The sequence below is a fragment of the Pinus tabuliformis genome, chromosome 9 (genome assembly GCF_031772625.1).
Source record: "Pinus tabuliformis cultivar Carrire ecotype Pingquan chromosome 9, CPIR1, whole genome shotgun sequence".
In the NCBI taxonomy this organism is placed as follows: domain Eukaryota; kingdom Viridiplantae; phylum Streptophyta; class Pinopsida; order Pinales; family Pinaceae; genus Pinus; species Pinus tabuliformis.
In genome coordinates, this window is record NC_142307.1 from 1,891,374,263 (window position 1) to 1,891,391,665 (window position 17,403).

Sequence of the window (17,403 nt, forward strand, 5' to 3'; positions counted from 1 at the left end):
AGAAGACAACTTAGGTCAAGCATGGGCATCCTCTCTCGCCCACGTTGTTCAGGATATAAATCAATCTATGAATGCCTCTACACTCCACCAACTGTGCATTAATAAAATTTTGGGTTTCCCCACTATCCTCCAAGATGGATACATGTTGTCCTTGCATTGTGCCTTTGATTGTAGAGTGACTAATAATCATAGTTTATCGTGGATGATTGTCATCGTATGTAACATCCATGGTCCAATTCATTTGTTTGGTGCCCAATGTTGGTGAATCATTGTATTGCATCATGGTAGCATATATTTCCTTTTTTAAAGCAAAAATATATTGAAAATAAATTAAGTTATGTCTCATGCAAATGTTCAATATTATTGTGTTGGGGGTGCTTTGCATATTATATGTATCATATATCTATAATAACTTATTTCAAGCCTACTTTAAGAAATAAAGGAAGAGGTGCAAGCCCTTGCCATAAGGACTCCCACCAACTCCTCTTCTCGTAGAAAATTTTCAAACGATAGCCCATAAATCAAACACATGCCCTTGTTTCTCTAGTTTGGAAACCCTTGGATGTTTTTGACAATGAACTCCTCCCAACCACTACTTTAACCATCTATTGAATGCCTTTGATTGGTATGTGTAAATTATTTTGATTGATTCCTAGAGAGGTGTGAAATCTAATTTTGCATGACATGATACAAACACCAAATTTAACCCGTGGTAGCCAAAATTTTAGCCTTACAACTCTCTCATCCAATATTAGATACTTCACTAATTATTCAATGGGTAATCTACTTAACAATATATTAAATATTAGAAGCATTCATATTAATATAAAAAATAAGAATAGTATTTAATATTAAGTTATAATGCAGGTAACTGCCAAGTTGACATATTCTCTGCCTTGGAAAGTGAATAGTCAGCTTGACTTAATGTCTGATGTTAGTTTTAAAACAATTAAGATAAAATTGTTTAAGAGAACTCACATAGATCTATAAGTGCTGAGATGATAAATATGATGCAAAAATTTACTCAAAAGTTCACATTGTAAAAGAGGTTTTCACTTATAGTAATATGACCCCATTCCTCCCTTGATAGATCCAAGGTTAGTATATTTGTCCCAATATAATAAATGTGTTTCTCTTTTATATTATTAAATTAGGTTGCTTCAATAATCATGTCCTTATTGTTAAGGGGAGATTGTCTTAAAGTAAGTGTTGTCATAAGTAGTGTGATAGAAGTAACAATGGGAAACTATATCTATATATTTTTTTATACATGTGAAAAAGTAATCCCTAATTTATCTATGTCCATGGTAGTGAAAATCTATTTGTCATAGTGCTAGCTCAATTATTTGTCATGTTAGTATGAGTAGTGGTACCTTGTAGTCATTGTATTATGTTTAGTAGATATAGTAATAAATGGTGTTATTTAAAATTTTTAATTTAGACTACATTTACATCACAATGTGATACTCTATAATTGTACCAAAACTTAGAAGTGAAGACATGACAAGTAACTAGATGTATTCAACAAAATTTTAATGCTTATCATTGTGTATTTGAATAATATTTATAGTGCTAGCTAAATTGGGTAGTATTGACTTACTGTTACGATTCACATAGATATCATCATAACTCGTTGGTTTTGATACTTGATTATTTGAAAATAAATGCTAGTTAAATTAGGTAGTATTGACTTAGTTTTCCAATGCTAGTTCAATTATTAACTTGGTTAATGTTATCTTAGAGAACATGTGTAGTATTTCATCTCTTACATGCTCTGTGTACCCATTTCGATTTCATGTTTTTCAGAGTTATTTTGCAGCTAATGCACCCAAGTTCATTTTGCCAAGGTCAATGTGCAAAGGTTTGATTTCATTTTTACACGCTCGATGTACTCATTTTTTATTAGGCCGATAGGACTTCCTTTGAGTGAGCCTTTCGTCGTCCTTTTGTTTCTAAGCTTGACAGCTGGCATGCACATTCTGCGGGCAAATTGTTCACATCTGTCGTGCAATTTCTATTTCTCCTCAGCTCCCCTGACATTTGGTTCGCATGCATTATTTTTTTTTTGCCCTCGGGGTCTCTCCAAAATGGTGGATCCATTTACAATGGCTACATTTTTGGCAGTACTCTGCGAGGAAGTGCCACACCCAACGATTTCTTTGTGCACGACTACCATCTACCTTCAGAAAACAACTCAAAACACCTAACTCTGAAAACAATATGCATCTTTTTTTCACTTGTCCACAGGTGCAGCCTATTTGGCAGAATCTTGTTGGCCACTATGGTTTCTCGCTATGCTCCTTCCCATCCATTACAGAAACATTCAAAAGTTGGTGCTCCATGAAAAAAGAATGGCGGGCCATCCCATTATTGACCATTTGGGCCATATGGAAGTGGAGAAATGGCAGGATTTTCAGCTCAAAAAAGGAATCTAACATTTCTCTATACAACGCTGTCGACTTGACCGGACAGAACAGGAACAGGAAAGAAAGAAGTCAAAAGGCATTAGCGAACAAGAATAGGAATGGAAGAAGACCCACCATATCACACATTGAAGATTAAAACACTAAAATTATAATTAATCCTTAAAAAAATTCCATTCACATAAAATTTCCAAAGTTACATAAATTCATATTTTCAAAATTTTTATTATAAAATTCAATATATATAACATAAATATTAAAATAAAAATAAAAATATGCATCCCATTATAATTTTTTTAATAAACAAATTTACAAACCAGTAAAATATTAAGAATATAACAATAAAGAGATTCAATTTATTGTTTTTATTAAAGGATTATTTACTTGATGCATATTAAAAAAAAAAAAACAATGTTTAATTTTTAATATTTAAACAAAAATATAATAAATATAATTATCTTTAATATTTAATATGAAAGAAAAAAACAAAAATATGATAAATATAATTATCTTTAATATTTAATATGAAGGAAAAAAAAACCTGAAGCCAAAAAAATCAATTAATGAGAATTGCATTTGAATATATTTTAAATTTTATTAATATTTATAAAATTGTTTTAATATATTTTAATATAAAATTGTTACAATATATATATATATATATATTTTAAATATAATATTGTTTATTTGATATTGAATTAAAAAAATAAAAACTGCTTAATTATGCACCATTTAACATAAAAATTTGCATATAATTGTCCAGATATATATGGCAATAGTAAAGAGGTAGAAAAAGTAAAAACGAAAAAGTTAAATAAAAACCAAAAAAAATATACACATGTAAAAACTCTTACTAATTACACACCCATAAAAAAAATATAAATTTTATATCCATGAACTCATTCACGATTATCGCAGCGGTTTACTCATAATCAAATTTTCTTTAAGACATGAAATTAAATAAGTCAAGAATTTTACCACACAAGTGGACCCTAGTCACGTTTTTGGATACCGAAACCAATTTATTTATCTTACTGAGTTTTGTAATTTGTAAGGTCGACCCATATATAGTGTTTGGACTTAATTCATAGTGTTTGGACTTAATTTAAAGCAGGGTAATGTATGTTATTTTGGTATTGTTATTATTTAATTTAACCATCCTCCCGGTGCCTTAACCTACCATTGACGGTAACCCTACACCCAGCTTACACAGAACCTTCTCGAATCAGGGTCCTCAATCGCCAGGTGTCAGTTGCATGGTCAAGGGTTCACTTTAATCGTTGGATCACCGAACTGAACATCGCACGGTCATGGGCTGCCGAGAGTTTGTTAGGGTAACGAAACCCTACCCCCTTCGCTTCACTAGCAGTTCATTTGCGTCTGGACTCCGCGGTGCCGAGCTCTGCAAATTCGACAACCTCGCCAACTCTCGCCTGCTAGCAGCTTCAAACACAAGTAAATTCTTGCTACAGACATTCTGATTACTAGAAACAGTATTTCTCTCATGCTGTCGGGTACTTTTCATTACTTCTTTTATGTACACGGTTTCAATGTCTCCTTACACAGGGTATAATGGATAATGCAAACCTCTCTGTTTATCTCATACTGTGGAGATTACCTTCTCGACACCCTTCACAGATAGTAGTGATGGCTTCCCTCATTCACACAGTTGCCCAACAGGTATAGCCTTTATCATGCCCTGAGATGATTAATTTAGATTTTAGCTCAATTTCCCATGTCTAATCTGAGTTAAATTTACTGTGATGAGTAGGGTTCCTCCTATCTTGCCCGAATCCATCACACAGACGACTTCCCTACTGAATCCGAAGACACTACGAGAAAATTTATGATCTAATGTGGAGCGTAAACCCTGGCAAGTGATGACTGACAATTGCAAGAATTCGATTTGTTCTCCGATTAGGGTTTTACAATAGATTCCTTATTTCTTCTCTTGGTTGATCTGCAGGGTGTCAGGCCATCTGCTGTGAAGGCTAATTTTAGCCACAAGAACGGGGTTGCCTGAGGAATAACTTGGGAATCTGGTCTTCTATGTCTTTCACCATTTCAGGTGCTTGCTCACATTCTGCCCTTTCAGGCTGTAGAGCGAGGTTTTTGTGAGGGTTTGGCATAATTTTTTTGTTTGATTTTGAACTAAGATCATACTGATTGTGTAAATAATTTGGACTGTGTCTTCCTTTGGTTGTTCCTCCACTAGATTATCGTGTATGACAGAGGAACACATGAATTTCTATGCTTTCTGGTTAGATATATACATACCGCGGTGCCGAGCTCTGCAAATTCGACAACCTCGCCAACTCTCGCCTGCTGGCGGCTTCAAACACAGGTAAATTCTTGCTACAGACATTCTGATTACTAGAAACAATATTTCTCTCATGCTGCAGGGTACTATTCATTACTTCTTTTATGTACAGGGTTTCAATGTCTCCTTACACAGGGTATAACGGATAATGCAAACCTCCCTGTTTATCTCATGCTGTGGAGATTACCTTCTCGACACCCTTCGCAGACAGTAGTGATGGCTTCCCTCATTCACACAGTTGCCCAACAGGTATAGCCTTTATCATGCCCTGAGATGATTAATTTAGATTTTAGCTCAATTTCCCATGTCTAATCTGAGTTAAATTTACTGTGATGCGTAGGGTTCCTCCCAGGTTGCCTGAATCCATCACGCAGACGACTTCCCTGCTGAATCCGAAGACCCTACAGGAAAATTTCTGATCTAATGTGGAGCGTAAACCCTGGCAAGTGATGACTGACAATTGCAAGAATTCGATTTGTTCTCCGATTAGGGTTTTACAATAGATTCCTTTTTTCTTCTCTTGGTTGATCTGCAGGGTGTCAGGCCGTCTACTGTGAAGGCTAATTTTAGCCACAAGAATGGGGTTTCCTGAGGAATAAGTTGGGAATCTGGTCTTCTATGTCTTTCACCATTTCAGGTGCTTGCTCACATTCTGCAAATGCACCTAACTACACTTTATATAATCAATAGAATTTTATTTTATTTTTTTTTTTTTTTTTTTTTTTTATTCTTTGTGAAGGATGGTGGGTTTATAATCAGTTCCTATAGAAAACCGAGTCCATCATGTTGTTCAGTTTGTAGTTTGCTTATACAAATGATTCTGTCTTTGCAAATTTCAGTTTTGCTAGATAAATTGGTATTATGTTGAGAAAGAAAAGGTGCACCTTGCATTGAAATTGAGTATCTCAGAGCTAATTTTTTCTATATTGTGCTGGAATGAGCAAAATAATGCTTAAATTGTTGGTGATGTTTATAACAGGAAATGCAACATCTCTAGCACTCTACTTATCCCCTATGTAAGTATAGGGCACCCTTTGCTACCAGTGCTATTGTTTCTTTTCTTTGTTTTTTCTTGTGGCAGGCTGCTTCCTTTTTGAATGTTTACTTTATTTCTGAGTGAAATTCTATGTAGTTTTGATTGATTTGACAGGCCTGATACTGAAATTCTGAATTGTAGATCAACATTCTGGAGAATATACAAGTTCAAGTCCACGAAAGAGTGCTCTGGCCTTCCTTATGTGTTCACCCTATTCAATTGTTGTGTTGGGCTGCTCTATGGGAGCCCCTTCGTCAAACCCCACAGTACCATGATCCTCACAATCAACAGTGCAGGCTTTGTTCTGGAAACATTTTATCTCACGTCCTTTCTAACTTTCGCTCTGCCAAAGAGGAAGGTATAAATTTTTTTTTAGCACACATTCTTTGTTTCCTAAAATTTAAGTCTTTGGAAATTGCAAAAATGTATTATAAATGTAATTTCTGAAATACTTTCACATAAGTTTCGCTACTTCAAAATTTATATTTTAAAAATTATAAAAGTAGAAAGTAAGAGAGCTTCGGTATTCAATAAACATCCAATAAAATCAACAAATTGACTTTCAAATCCATGATAAATATCCTCCTTTGAAGTGGATAGTCAACACGGTTTTGTTGTGAGACCACTTCAAACAAATCTTTGCAACTTATAACGTGGGTAATAATGTGTTTGTTTGTTTTGTTGTTTTTGTAAATTATGTCTGGTTAGAATTTAGTGTAACAAGGTTATTGATTGGTTCAACGTATTTACATTTTGGTGTTCTTGTTTATCGGGGAAAATAAAGTGAGATTTAATAAACTAGCATTTGCACCAGATGTTGCAAAGAAAACGTCGTAAGGCATAAAGTGCAGAAATCCATTATCCATGTAGTGTGTGCATTATTCAACAAGGTGGATCTCTCTAAATTTGTTGCAAACATTTATGTTGTTGCATTGCTAATTTATTTAGAATCTACTACTACCTCCTCTTCTTGGAATATTAAATTTCTTATCACCCCATGATGACAATCCCTCTAATTATTGGCATCACAATTTTTGCACTTTAGTGGCTTTACCTTCAACCTAAAAAAACATGAATTTAAGTCACTCAATTAAAAAGAAATTGCTAAATTGCTATTTATCAGATTTTGAGTAAAAACAATTAATAACTCATATTTACAACACTTTAAATATTTACAACCTATTAAGTCTTGTATTTATAACTCATATTTATAACCCTTTAAAATGAAACTAACTATCTATATTTTTATTAATAATAAAAAGAATCTTCTTTATAAATCTAACACTCACATGCTACTCCTATATATTTATCTTATATTTAATATTGAGTGCCCATCAATTGAATGACAAGATGAAGTTCAACTTAATTGCACATTTTTGAACTGCTTTGTGGGAATTCATGTCCCATTAATTTAATGGCAAATTGAAGTTTCAAATACAGCACACATTTTATACCAGATTCAGAGAGTTCATGAACAAACTTTCAAGGTTTTAATGGATCTAGGTCATTTGTATTTTCTCTCATATTCTGGGTCGTTTGTATTTTCTCTGGTGTTGACTATACTAGCAATTGTCCCAAAAGGTACAAACCTTAATGTCCTTTTAATGATCAAGCCTTATGTGAAAACAATCATATTGATGCACTAGTGTACATTGATTTGTTACATTTGTCTTGGTCTATAATAGAGGTGTAACAAATATGCATTGCAAGGTATGTTGAGAATTTGGTTATCTAGTAAGCTTAGAGTCATTCTTGAGTCATTATCTTTACCATCTCAGGAAGAAGAAGAAGAAGAAAAGCCTATTGAATTGAAAAAGAGCCCTAAAAAGTATTAGGATCCATGGGTCATTTTTTTGCATCATGTAGCAAGATAACATGGCTAATTGATTATGCCACATGAAGAATTAGCCTTTGCCAATATTTAGGCTTATAACTCGGTGATTTTTTATACTAATATTCTTATACCAATTTACCATGATAATTCTATTCTAAATTAAAACATTGTTTGCAGGCTATCGCGGGAGCTGAGCGTTTGCTCCCTGAAAATATACCTTCAAGGTTCCTTAGGTGGATAGCAGAGCTACTATACTTGACATTGGCAGTTTCTAATGTCGGGCTCTGTAAGGCCAGGATTCCCTTTTTGCTTCTTTCTTTTTTTTTTTTTGGGTAAAACAAGAGACACATTGTAGCAGAAGACATATAGGGATTCCGCAGAGGATTCTGTTAAGGTTAAAGTCAAATAACTATGAGTAAAATTCATAGGTACTTTTTTGAAGTACTTATTCTATTTCAAGAAAGATCATTCTATTGTACTAAGCAGTGTGAAATGACCCCGCTTAAGTAAATACTGTGTTAGTTCGAATAAGTTTGATAGAATTTAAAATAGGCCATGAACTACTAAGATTTGGCAGAGCTTTATGAATGTTCAGTTAAGTTAGCAGGCTGTTGTCCAGAGGCACAGTTTCAAAGAGAAAATGCCATCTGAAATGAACATTGTTTATTTACTTGTGGAAAATAACCATTAAATAGTCCAATTGAGAGGCAAATGCCAGTATGCAGCCTGCATTTTTTATTATCAAAAGAAGTTAAAGCTTGTTATGCATACCAAATGACAAATACTAATCATTCACATCGCAATAAGGGTTGGAAATTAATAATTCTGGAGGCACCAAATACAAGAGTTCAATACAACGATAAAGCTTATTAATAAACGCAGGGTAGCATTGTCATGCAGGGCACACCAATCACCCATTTGCTACATGAGTTTCCAAAGCATCATTGGACTCTGGCATGATTAGCATTCAACTTGCATTTTACGAGATAGTAAAGATACATGGACAGGGTATCTCTAGAACATGACATCATGCTCCTGAGTAACAAATCTAAAAGAAATATGTATAAACAAAACAAATACATTTCCAACTGGCTTATCACATATTTCCTTAAAATTTGTGATAGATAACCTACCATAAACAATCCAAAACTCAAACTCGACTGGACGATCTCTTATATCTAAACAAGATTGGGGACTTGAGGCTGTTGTGCAAATTACTACATACACATTCCATGACAACCTGTACTACAAACTTTCAAATATAATCTGAGCTCCCATATCCCTCTCAAGGAATTATAAGTTTTTCTCCAGCATAGATGGTGTCATCAGTGTACTTATTTGCAGATTTTATTTGATGAACTGAAACCTGCACTCAACCAAGGAAACAGAACCAGTTACACAAGACTTATACAATGGATAGAAGGGAACAAGATGGCAACTTTAGTTTCACATGCATTCAAAAAGCTGAACAACAACTACGCTAAGAAATGCTCTACAATAAGGTGGAACAAAGAATAAAGATACTTGATAAATAGAGTCAGACCACTCACCAAAATACAAGAGTTCAATACAATGATAAAGCTTATTAATAAACGCAGGGTAGCATTGTCATGCAGGGCACACCAATCACCCATTTGCTACATGAGTTTCCAAAGAATCACTGGACTCTGGCATGATTAGCATTCAACTTGCATTTTACGAGATAGTAAAGATACATGGACAGGGTATCTCTAGAACATGACATCATGCCCCTGAGTAACAAATCTAAAAGAAACCTGTATAAACAAAACAAATACATTTCCAACTGGCTTATCACATATTTCCTTAAAATTTGTGATAGATAACCTACCATAAACAATCCAAAACTCAAACTGGACTGGCCGACCTCTTATATCTAATCAAGACTGGGGACTTGAGGCTGTTGTGCAAATTACTACATACACATTCCATGACAACCTTTACTACAAACTTTCAAATATAATCTGAGCTCCCATATCCCTCTCAAGGAATTATAAGTTTTTCTCCAACATAGATGGTGTCATCAGTGTACTTATTTGCAGCTTTTATTTGATCAACTGAAACCTGCACTTAACCAAGGAAACAAAACCAGTTACACAAGTCTTATACAATGGATAGAAGGGAACAACATGGTAGCTTAGTTTCACATGCATGAAATGAACACTGTTTATTTACTTGTGGAAAATAACCATTAAATAGTTCAATTGAGAGGCAAATGCCAGTATGCAGCCTGCATTTTTTATTATCAAAAGAAGTTAAAGCTTGTTATGCATACCAAATGACAAATACTAATCATTCACATCGCAATATGGGTTGGAAATTAATAATTCTGGAGGCACCAAATACAAGAGTTCAATACAACGATAAAGCTTATTAATAAACGCAGGGTAGTATTGTCATGCAGGGCACACCAATCACCCATTTGCTACATGAGTTTCCAAAGCATCACTGGACTCTGGCATGATTAGCATTCAACTTGCATTTTACGAGATAGTAAAGATACATGGACAGGGTATCTCTAGAACATGACAACGTGCCACTGAGTAACAAATCTAAAAGAAATCTGTATAAACAAAACAAATACATTTCCAACTCGCTTATCACATATTTCCTTAAAATTTGTGATAGATAACCTACCATAAACAATCCAAAACTCAAACTGGACTGGACGATCTCTTATATCTAAACAAGACTGGGGACTTGAGGCTGTTTTGCAAATTACTGCATACACATTCCATGATAACCTGTACTACAAACTTTCAAATATAATCTGAGCTCCCATATCCCTCTCAAGGAATTATAAGTTTTTCTCCAGCATAGATGGTGTCATCAGTGTACTTATTTGCAGATTTTATTTGATCAACTGAAACCTGCACTCAACCAAGGAAACAAAACCAATTACACAAGTCTTATACAATGGATAGAAGGGAACAAGATGGCAACTTTAGTTTCACATGCATTCAAAAAGCTGAACAGCAACTACGCTAAGAAATGCTCTACAATAAGGTGGAACAAAGAATAAAGATACTTGATAAATAGAGTCAGACCACTCACCAAAATACAAGAGTTCAATACAACGATAAAGCTTATTAATAAACGTAGGGTAGCATTGTCATGCAGGGCACACCAATCACCCATTTGCTACATGAGTTTCCAAAGAATCATTGGACTCTGGCATGATTAGCATTCAACTTGCATTTTACGATATAGTAAAGATACATGGACAGGGTATCTCTAGAACATGACATCATGCCCCCGAGTAACAAATCTAAAAGAAACCTGTATAAACAAAACAAATACATTTCCAACTGGCTTATCACATATTTCCTTAAATTTTGTGATAGATAACCTACCATAAACAATCCAAAACTCAAACTGGACTGGACGACCTCTTATATCTAATCAAGACTGGGGACTTGAGGCTGTTGTGCAAATTACTGCATACACATTCCATGACAACCTGTACTACAAACTTTCAAATATAATCTGAGCTCCCATATCCCTCTCAAGGAATTATAAGTTTTTCTCTAGCATAGATGGTGTCATCAGTGTACTTATTTGCAGTTTTTATTTGATCAACTGAAACCTGCACTTAACCAAGGAAACAGAACCAGTTACACAAGTCTAGAAGACTACAACATGGCAGCTTAGTTTCGCATGCATTCAAAAAGCTGGAACACATATCCCCATATTAAACCACGTCCTAATCAGAGAGTTGCTATGATTGACAATCTAGGCCATGACATTGCCACATCACATATACACTACATCCACTTTAATTATAATTTCTTTCTGACGAGCCTTCCGCCGATTCTCGGAATAGATTTGCCAGACCCTCTTCTAGACAGATCTGATATTTCATTCAACTGGTTCATTCAACATTCCCTTCGGCTTCAGGAAGCTCATGGAATTCTGATAAATACATGCCAAGAAATGGAACCAGCACAAATAAAAGCTGTCAAGGAAGGAAGGTTCTGAGCGTTGTTGAAATGACCCCTTGTATTTATCCCGTTGGGCTGCTAATAGCTTTGTCTCTTGCAGAATCTGAAGAGAAGTTTGAGAAGGAGGGCTGCCTCAAATGGCTGGACCGCCAGCGCGCCTCGACAGTTCTGTTCGTTTCTTTTGGGAGCCGCGGCACCCTGTCGGAGAATCAGATTCAGGAACTAGCTTTGGGGCTAGAAGCAAGTGTGCAGCGGTTCCTTTGGGTGTTGCGTAAGGAGCCTCCTCCTCCAACTGAATCCACGATGACTACCGAAGCAGATATGAGGGAGGTTCTACCTGAGGGTTTCGAGACTCGAATCCAGGACCGTGGATTTGTGGTGGATTCATGGGCGCCTCAGATTGTTGTCCTCTCTCATCCATCCACAGACGGTTTCCTTTTTCATTGCGGTTGGAATTCACCAATCAAAAGCATCTTACATGGAGTGTCGATGATCGCTTGGCCTCTCTTTGCTGAACAGAGAATGAATGCCTTCCTTCTAGTGAAGGAGATGAAGGTGGGCATTGAAGCGTAGAAGGGCGCAGATGCATTGGTGAAGAGAGAGGAAGTGGAAAGAGCGGCGAGGGAATTAATGAAAGGAGAGGGGGAATGGAAATGAAGAAGGGGATGGCAAAATTGAGGGGAAGGCCCATCATTGAGTGACAACTGTCTTAAGGATGGAAAACATCACGAAAATGGTTTCTAAAAAGCGCAATATTCTCAACTGCCTACGACATTCCAATAATCTGAACCGCCTACAACATTTTTCACTGACGATCTAATGGCTAGAGTTTATTCCATCGTCTAACAATCGATCTAAAGGGCCATAACGAGACAGCGCGGCATGGAGGGGAGTTCCTTTCAGAGGGAACGCCTTACGGCGTAAATATTTTTGAACTCCTGAAAGGGTATACCTATCCACTCTTAAAACTATTTTGCAGATGGTGCAAGGCTTTATGAACCACAACCCCATGCCAGAATTCAGAGAGTTCACTCACGCAGTTGCATAAGCATTCGTGCCATAATCCTAGATTTACTTCTCTGAGCCCATTAGACTTGAATGCTATTCTTCGACACAAAAAATTGCAGACTTCTTCATGCATGGCAAATATCAGTGCTAAATGGTGTTCAGCATCCTTGTAATTATGATAAATTTCAGGTGATTGAATTACGATATAACTTTCAGGCAATTTAATTTGATTTGCAGATTCCAAAACATTTTAGTAATCAAATTTCCTTAATATTATGCAATCTTGAATTTCATTACGTGTGCTCTTAACAACGCTCAGCAGACTTTGCTAGTTTCAATCAGAAGATTGCACCCACACATTTCTTTGAAGGATCTGGATGAAATGGCATGTTTATTATTATTACTGGCAATGCAGTATCTATGGCGATCTGGCCTCTTCTGTGAATTCTACTCGTTTACTGGCATTCCATTTTAGTTTCTCTTTGAACCATCTCAGCTCTATGGTTGTTTCCCATCGATAAAGAAAATCCATGGCTTAAGGAGATTCTCATGACAGAGAAAAGAAATGAAAGCGCGAAGTCATACTTGACATACAGAAAATTAAGAAACCATGAAAGAAAAGAATTAAAGGAATCAGAACCATTATATAAATTGCCATTGTTCCATTACAGTTCAAGAAAAATGTGGCTTCTTGATAGAGGAACATAACATGCTGCATTCGTAGACATTTAATTGCTTGCTTCCTGGACATGATTTCCCATGGATACCACTGTACTCAAATTGCAAAGGCAAAATACATCACAAATACACAGACAGCAACTAAAATAAAAGAATCTTTAGCTCCTTATTAACTTACTACTACTCATGATGATCACCAGTGCTGCTGTTTCTGTAAAACCCCATCTGATCCTCTGAGCTCATCAAGAGGGACCGAAGAATCTCGCTGCTGTCGCTGGAAGCCCACTCCATCGGATCCACAGAGCTTATGAGCAGCCGAAGAATCTCATGCACGACTATCCATCTGTTGCTGAAAACATCTGCAATCTTTATACCCACATAATTGACAGAGAAGGGTTTGCTGTCGCTCACAACCAGCGATTGCCCGTGGAGGAGAGTCTTCAGTCTTGTGCCCGCCAGAAGCTGCACCAGATCTACCAAAGGCAGCCTCATGTTGGGAACCACATGGTACCTCACATTGTTCGAAAATTCTTGGCCTTCGCTTGAGGAAACGGAATCGTCGCTGAGAGTAAAGATGGTGAGGTTTTGCAGGCGCAGAAGCTCAGGGGACTTGATGCGCATGGCCAAGGCGAGGATGCTGTAACCGCGATCTCTAAGTCTGAGCGCTGCATCTTGCAGCATGAAGGGCGTTATGACATTCATGGGATGATCAGGACCAGGACTAGCTGATGATGATGGTGATGGTGACATCATTGCAGGAACAGGGGCTCCCGCAGTTGTGTCATAATTACTGTGATCAAGATCAAGATCAAGAAGCAGCTTGTCGACGCCATGGATCGCTAACAGCCCGTCATTGAGAATGTCAGGATGCGAGACAAGAACTCCATTAATGTACACTAGATGATACTCGGCCGGCATCTGAGTGGAGGGAGAGATGGAATCTTGGCGGCCACCTCCGTGAGAATTACCTGTGACGACGAGGCTGCAGTGGGCGGCAATGGCTTCCAGGTTTGTTCCGTTGGGCAGCTTTTGCAGATCGGCGTAGGTGAAGAGGCCCTTGGCGATGTGGTGGGAGAAGGCCCATCATTGAGTGACAACTGTCTTAAGGATGGAAGACGATCTAATGGCTGGAGTTTATTCCATCGTCTAACAATCGATCTAAGGGCCCATAACGAGACAGCGCGGCATGGAGGGGAGTTTCTCTCAGAGGGAACGCCTTACGGCGTAATAAGATCAAAAAATATTGAACCAAGCATTAACTTAATGTATAATGGTTAATATTAACTTTAATTTAATTTATAATTAATATTATCTATAATTTAGAATAACAATGGTAAAACTATAAAATTAGAGTAACAGTTGTAAAACTATAAACAAAATTTCAGTTACAATCTCACCTTTATCTGATATTTATTAAAAAGGAAAAAATCAACTTTGATGGGTTATCTAGAACACGAACAATTGAATGGGTCCTTTATAATCTCCCCCTGGACTGTGAAGGACAACTCAAATATTCCAGAACACATGAATGAATCTATAATTGGACAAAGTCGAATGTCAAATTAAGAGCTTGAACAACTTAGTTTTGTGCATGCTGAGGGAATCGGTGTGAAGAAAGCGTCCTTATATTTACCAGCTCTTACCCCATTGAACCCCAGAGCCAAACCGATCTATACGACCAAGTTTATAGATTTCTTACTATAAATCAGATATAAGGACAACTCAAAAATATTCATTGCTGTATACCCAACTGGAGAATATCAGACAAATCTAGTATTTCGCTGTGTTCTCTACTCATTGAAAGGGGCTCTATCATGGCTGCTCTTCTCAGATTTTGCTTTCTTTTAGCGTTGATGTCTGCATGCAGGGTAACCTCCGGAGCACGCCCTCCTGGATCATTAAGACCTCATTACTATCTGTGGACTTGTCCACAGGCTGAAGCCATTGTTTTCGCCGGAGTTCAAAGGGCCGTAGCTCAGGAGGCACGCATGGCTGGCTCTCTTCTTCGTCTGCATTTTCATGACTGCTTTGTTAATGTAAGTAACTCCATCTATCTGTGGAATTTTAGTATTATTGTACTGAAAATTGTAGAATTGTTTATAAAAATTTATAATTTTGTTCATGGTATTTATGTGGGAATATAATCTCTTTAATACAAAAAAAAACTCCAGTTAAATCAGTTCACCTAAATTAGTCCCCGTGACCAGTGGGATCCCCGCAAGAGTGTTTTTGGTGTTTCCGGATCCTGACCAGAATAGATGACACTGTGTAAAATGGTTACAATGAAATTAGCACAAAAATTATAAGCATTTGCAGATTATTTGTAAATGACATATCAATCACGGCTAAGTGTTCCCTAGGTTCGGTGATGGATGGCACATTCGGACCAGTAGAGATTATCACTATAAAGAGAATTAATGTTTCAGAAATATTTGATTAAATTGTAATGAATATTTTATAGAGAAATGAAAATTATGTGCAGGGATGTGATGGTTCAGTGCTGCTGGATGACACTGCTACATTTGAGGGAGAGAAGACAGCAGGTCCCAACCTCAACTCTTCCCGTGGTTTCGAAGTCATAGATTACATCAAAGAAGAGCTTGAATCTGCATGCCCTGGAAAAGTTTCATGTGCTGATATTCTTGCAATGGCAGCACGGGATTCTGTGGTCTTGGTAAAATTTTACTGCTTTATTGCTGAAGTTCAAATTTCATAAATGGGCATTTATCTGTTCAGAGATTTATGAAGATTATAGAGTTAAAGAGGAGAATTTTCTTTTTGTTATGATCAGACACGAGGACCATATTGGGAGGTGCCGCTGGGCAGGAGAGATAGCTTAACAGCAAGCAAAGCAGCAGTAGCTAACAGCCTTCCGGCCCCAACATCGAATATTTCAACACTCATCTCCAAGTTTAAGGATGTAGGCCTCACAGAAAATGATCTGGTTACTCTCTCAGGTTGTCCCATCTATATATCCATTTATCTTTATAAGATTCATCTGAACACATGATCTATTTTAACTATACAAAGGATGAAAATTTCTGAAGGGTAAACGCTGAATAACCATGCTTAAAGACATGAAAAGTTGAAAGAATCAAGGGATATATATATGTGCGTAGGGTGTGTGTGATGGATATGAAACTGTAAAATGATCAATTTCTAATCCAAAATTCTGTGATTTACAAAGTTTCAGTGTAATGTTAAGTTTTGTAAAAGGGTTATTATTATTCAGGATTATGTCACTAGGAACCAAAAAAACTGATAATTTTTTCAGGACTTGTCATGGAGAGTTTTAGATACTAAGTGATTGATATGTTTTGCAGGTGCCCATACAATAGGAAAGGCACGTTGTGCAACATTCAACTCTAGGTTCATGGGACTCAAACCAGGTCGATATCCCACTCTTGAAACAGAGTTCTTAACGTCTCTCCAACAACTTTGCTTCTTTGATAACAACACTATAAGTCCCAACTCTAGCCTGAATTTTAATGTTTGGAATAGATTTGCAAATATTCTCACCCTTGTTTTATACTTACCCTTTAAAGATCATTAATGGGGAACTGAAATTATATGTATGTATTGTGTGGAAGATTCCTGCTTATTATCTTACGAATCTATTCCAGGATACGGGCCAGCAGACATTCAAAATGATTTTATTTATTTATTTTTAAATAATTTTTTTATATTGTTTCTAGAGAGACAATAGTTTGAATTATGGACATTTATTTATTTTTTTAAATAGTTTTTTATATTGTCTCTAGAGAGACAATAGTTTGAATTATGGACATTTATTTTTTTAAAAATAATTTTTTATATTGTCTCTAGATAGACAATAGTTTGAATTATGGACATTTATTTTTTTCTTAAATAATTTTTTATATTGTCTCTAGAGAGACAATAGTTTGAATTATGGAATTGTCTCTAAAAAGACAAAAATGTAATTGTCTCTAAAGAGACACAAATGAAGTTGTCTCTAGAGAGACAAATCAAATTGCCTTTATAGAGACAATAATAATATGTGTTCTATATTGTCTTTATAGAAACATTATATTTTGAGACACCGACAATATTTAAGACAATATTTGAGTTTCTTTTTGTCTTAAGTTAAGACAATTGACTCAAATATTGTCTTAAATATTGTCTTA

The 17,403-nt window shown here is 36.2% G+C and overlaps 1 protein-coding gene across 3 annotated transcripts; it reads left to right on the plus strand.

Annotated features, from left to right (window-relative positions):
- Positions 1 to 4,267: 4,267 nt before the first annotated feature.
- Positions 4,268 to 16,863, plus strand: LOC149156499 (peroxidase 40-like). Of its 3 annotated transcripts, XM_089438189.1 has the most exons (9): positions 4,273 to 4,491; positions 4,639 to 4,767; positions 4,856 to 4,992; positions 5,084 to 5,380; positions 5,723 to 5,759; positions 5,894 to 6,137; positions 15,741 to 15,932; positions 16,050 to 16,215; positions 16,582 to 16,859. In XM_089438189.1, exons 4-9 carry the CDS (start codon positions 5,362 to 5,364, stop codon positions 16,809 to 16,811), a joined length of 888 nt encoding a protein of 295 aa, XP_089294315.1. In that variant the 5' UTR covers positions 4,273 to 4,491; positions 4,639 to 4,767; positions 4,856 to 4,992; positions 5,084 to 5,361; the 3' UTR covers positions 16,812 to 16,859. The 3 variants fall into 3 exon arrangements, with proteins under 3 accessions (XP_089294316.1, XP_089294315.1, XP_089294317.1); XM_089438190.1 differs by lacking the exons at positions 4,639 to 4,767; positions 4,856 to 4,992; positions 5,084 to 5,380 and having other exon boundaries at positions 4,268 to 4,491; positions 16,582 to 16,861; XM_089438191.1 differs by lacking the exons at positions 4,273 to 4,491; positions 4,639 to 4,767; positions 4,856 to 4,992; ... (1 more) ...; positions 5,723 to 5,759; positions 5,894 to 6,137 and adding an exon at positions 14,766 to 15,294 and having other exon boundaries at positions 16,582 to 16,863.
- Positions 16,864 to 17,403: the final 540 nt, after the last annotated feature.

What these genes read in the sequence shown, in the direction of transcription:
- LOC149156499 (XM_089438190.1), top strand. An exon ending in TCGCTCTGCCAAAGAGGAAG is followed by an intron (nt 6,138 to 15,740) that starts GTATAAATTTTT and finishes AATTATGTGCAG; the next exon opens with GGATGTGATGGTTCAGTGCT. An exon ending in TGATCTGGTTACTCTCTCAG is followed by an intron (nt 16,216 to 16,581) that starts GTTGTCCCATCT and finishes TATGTTTTGCAG; the next exon opens with GTGCCCATACAATAGGAAAG.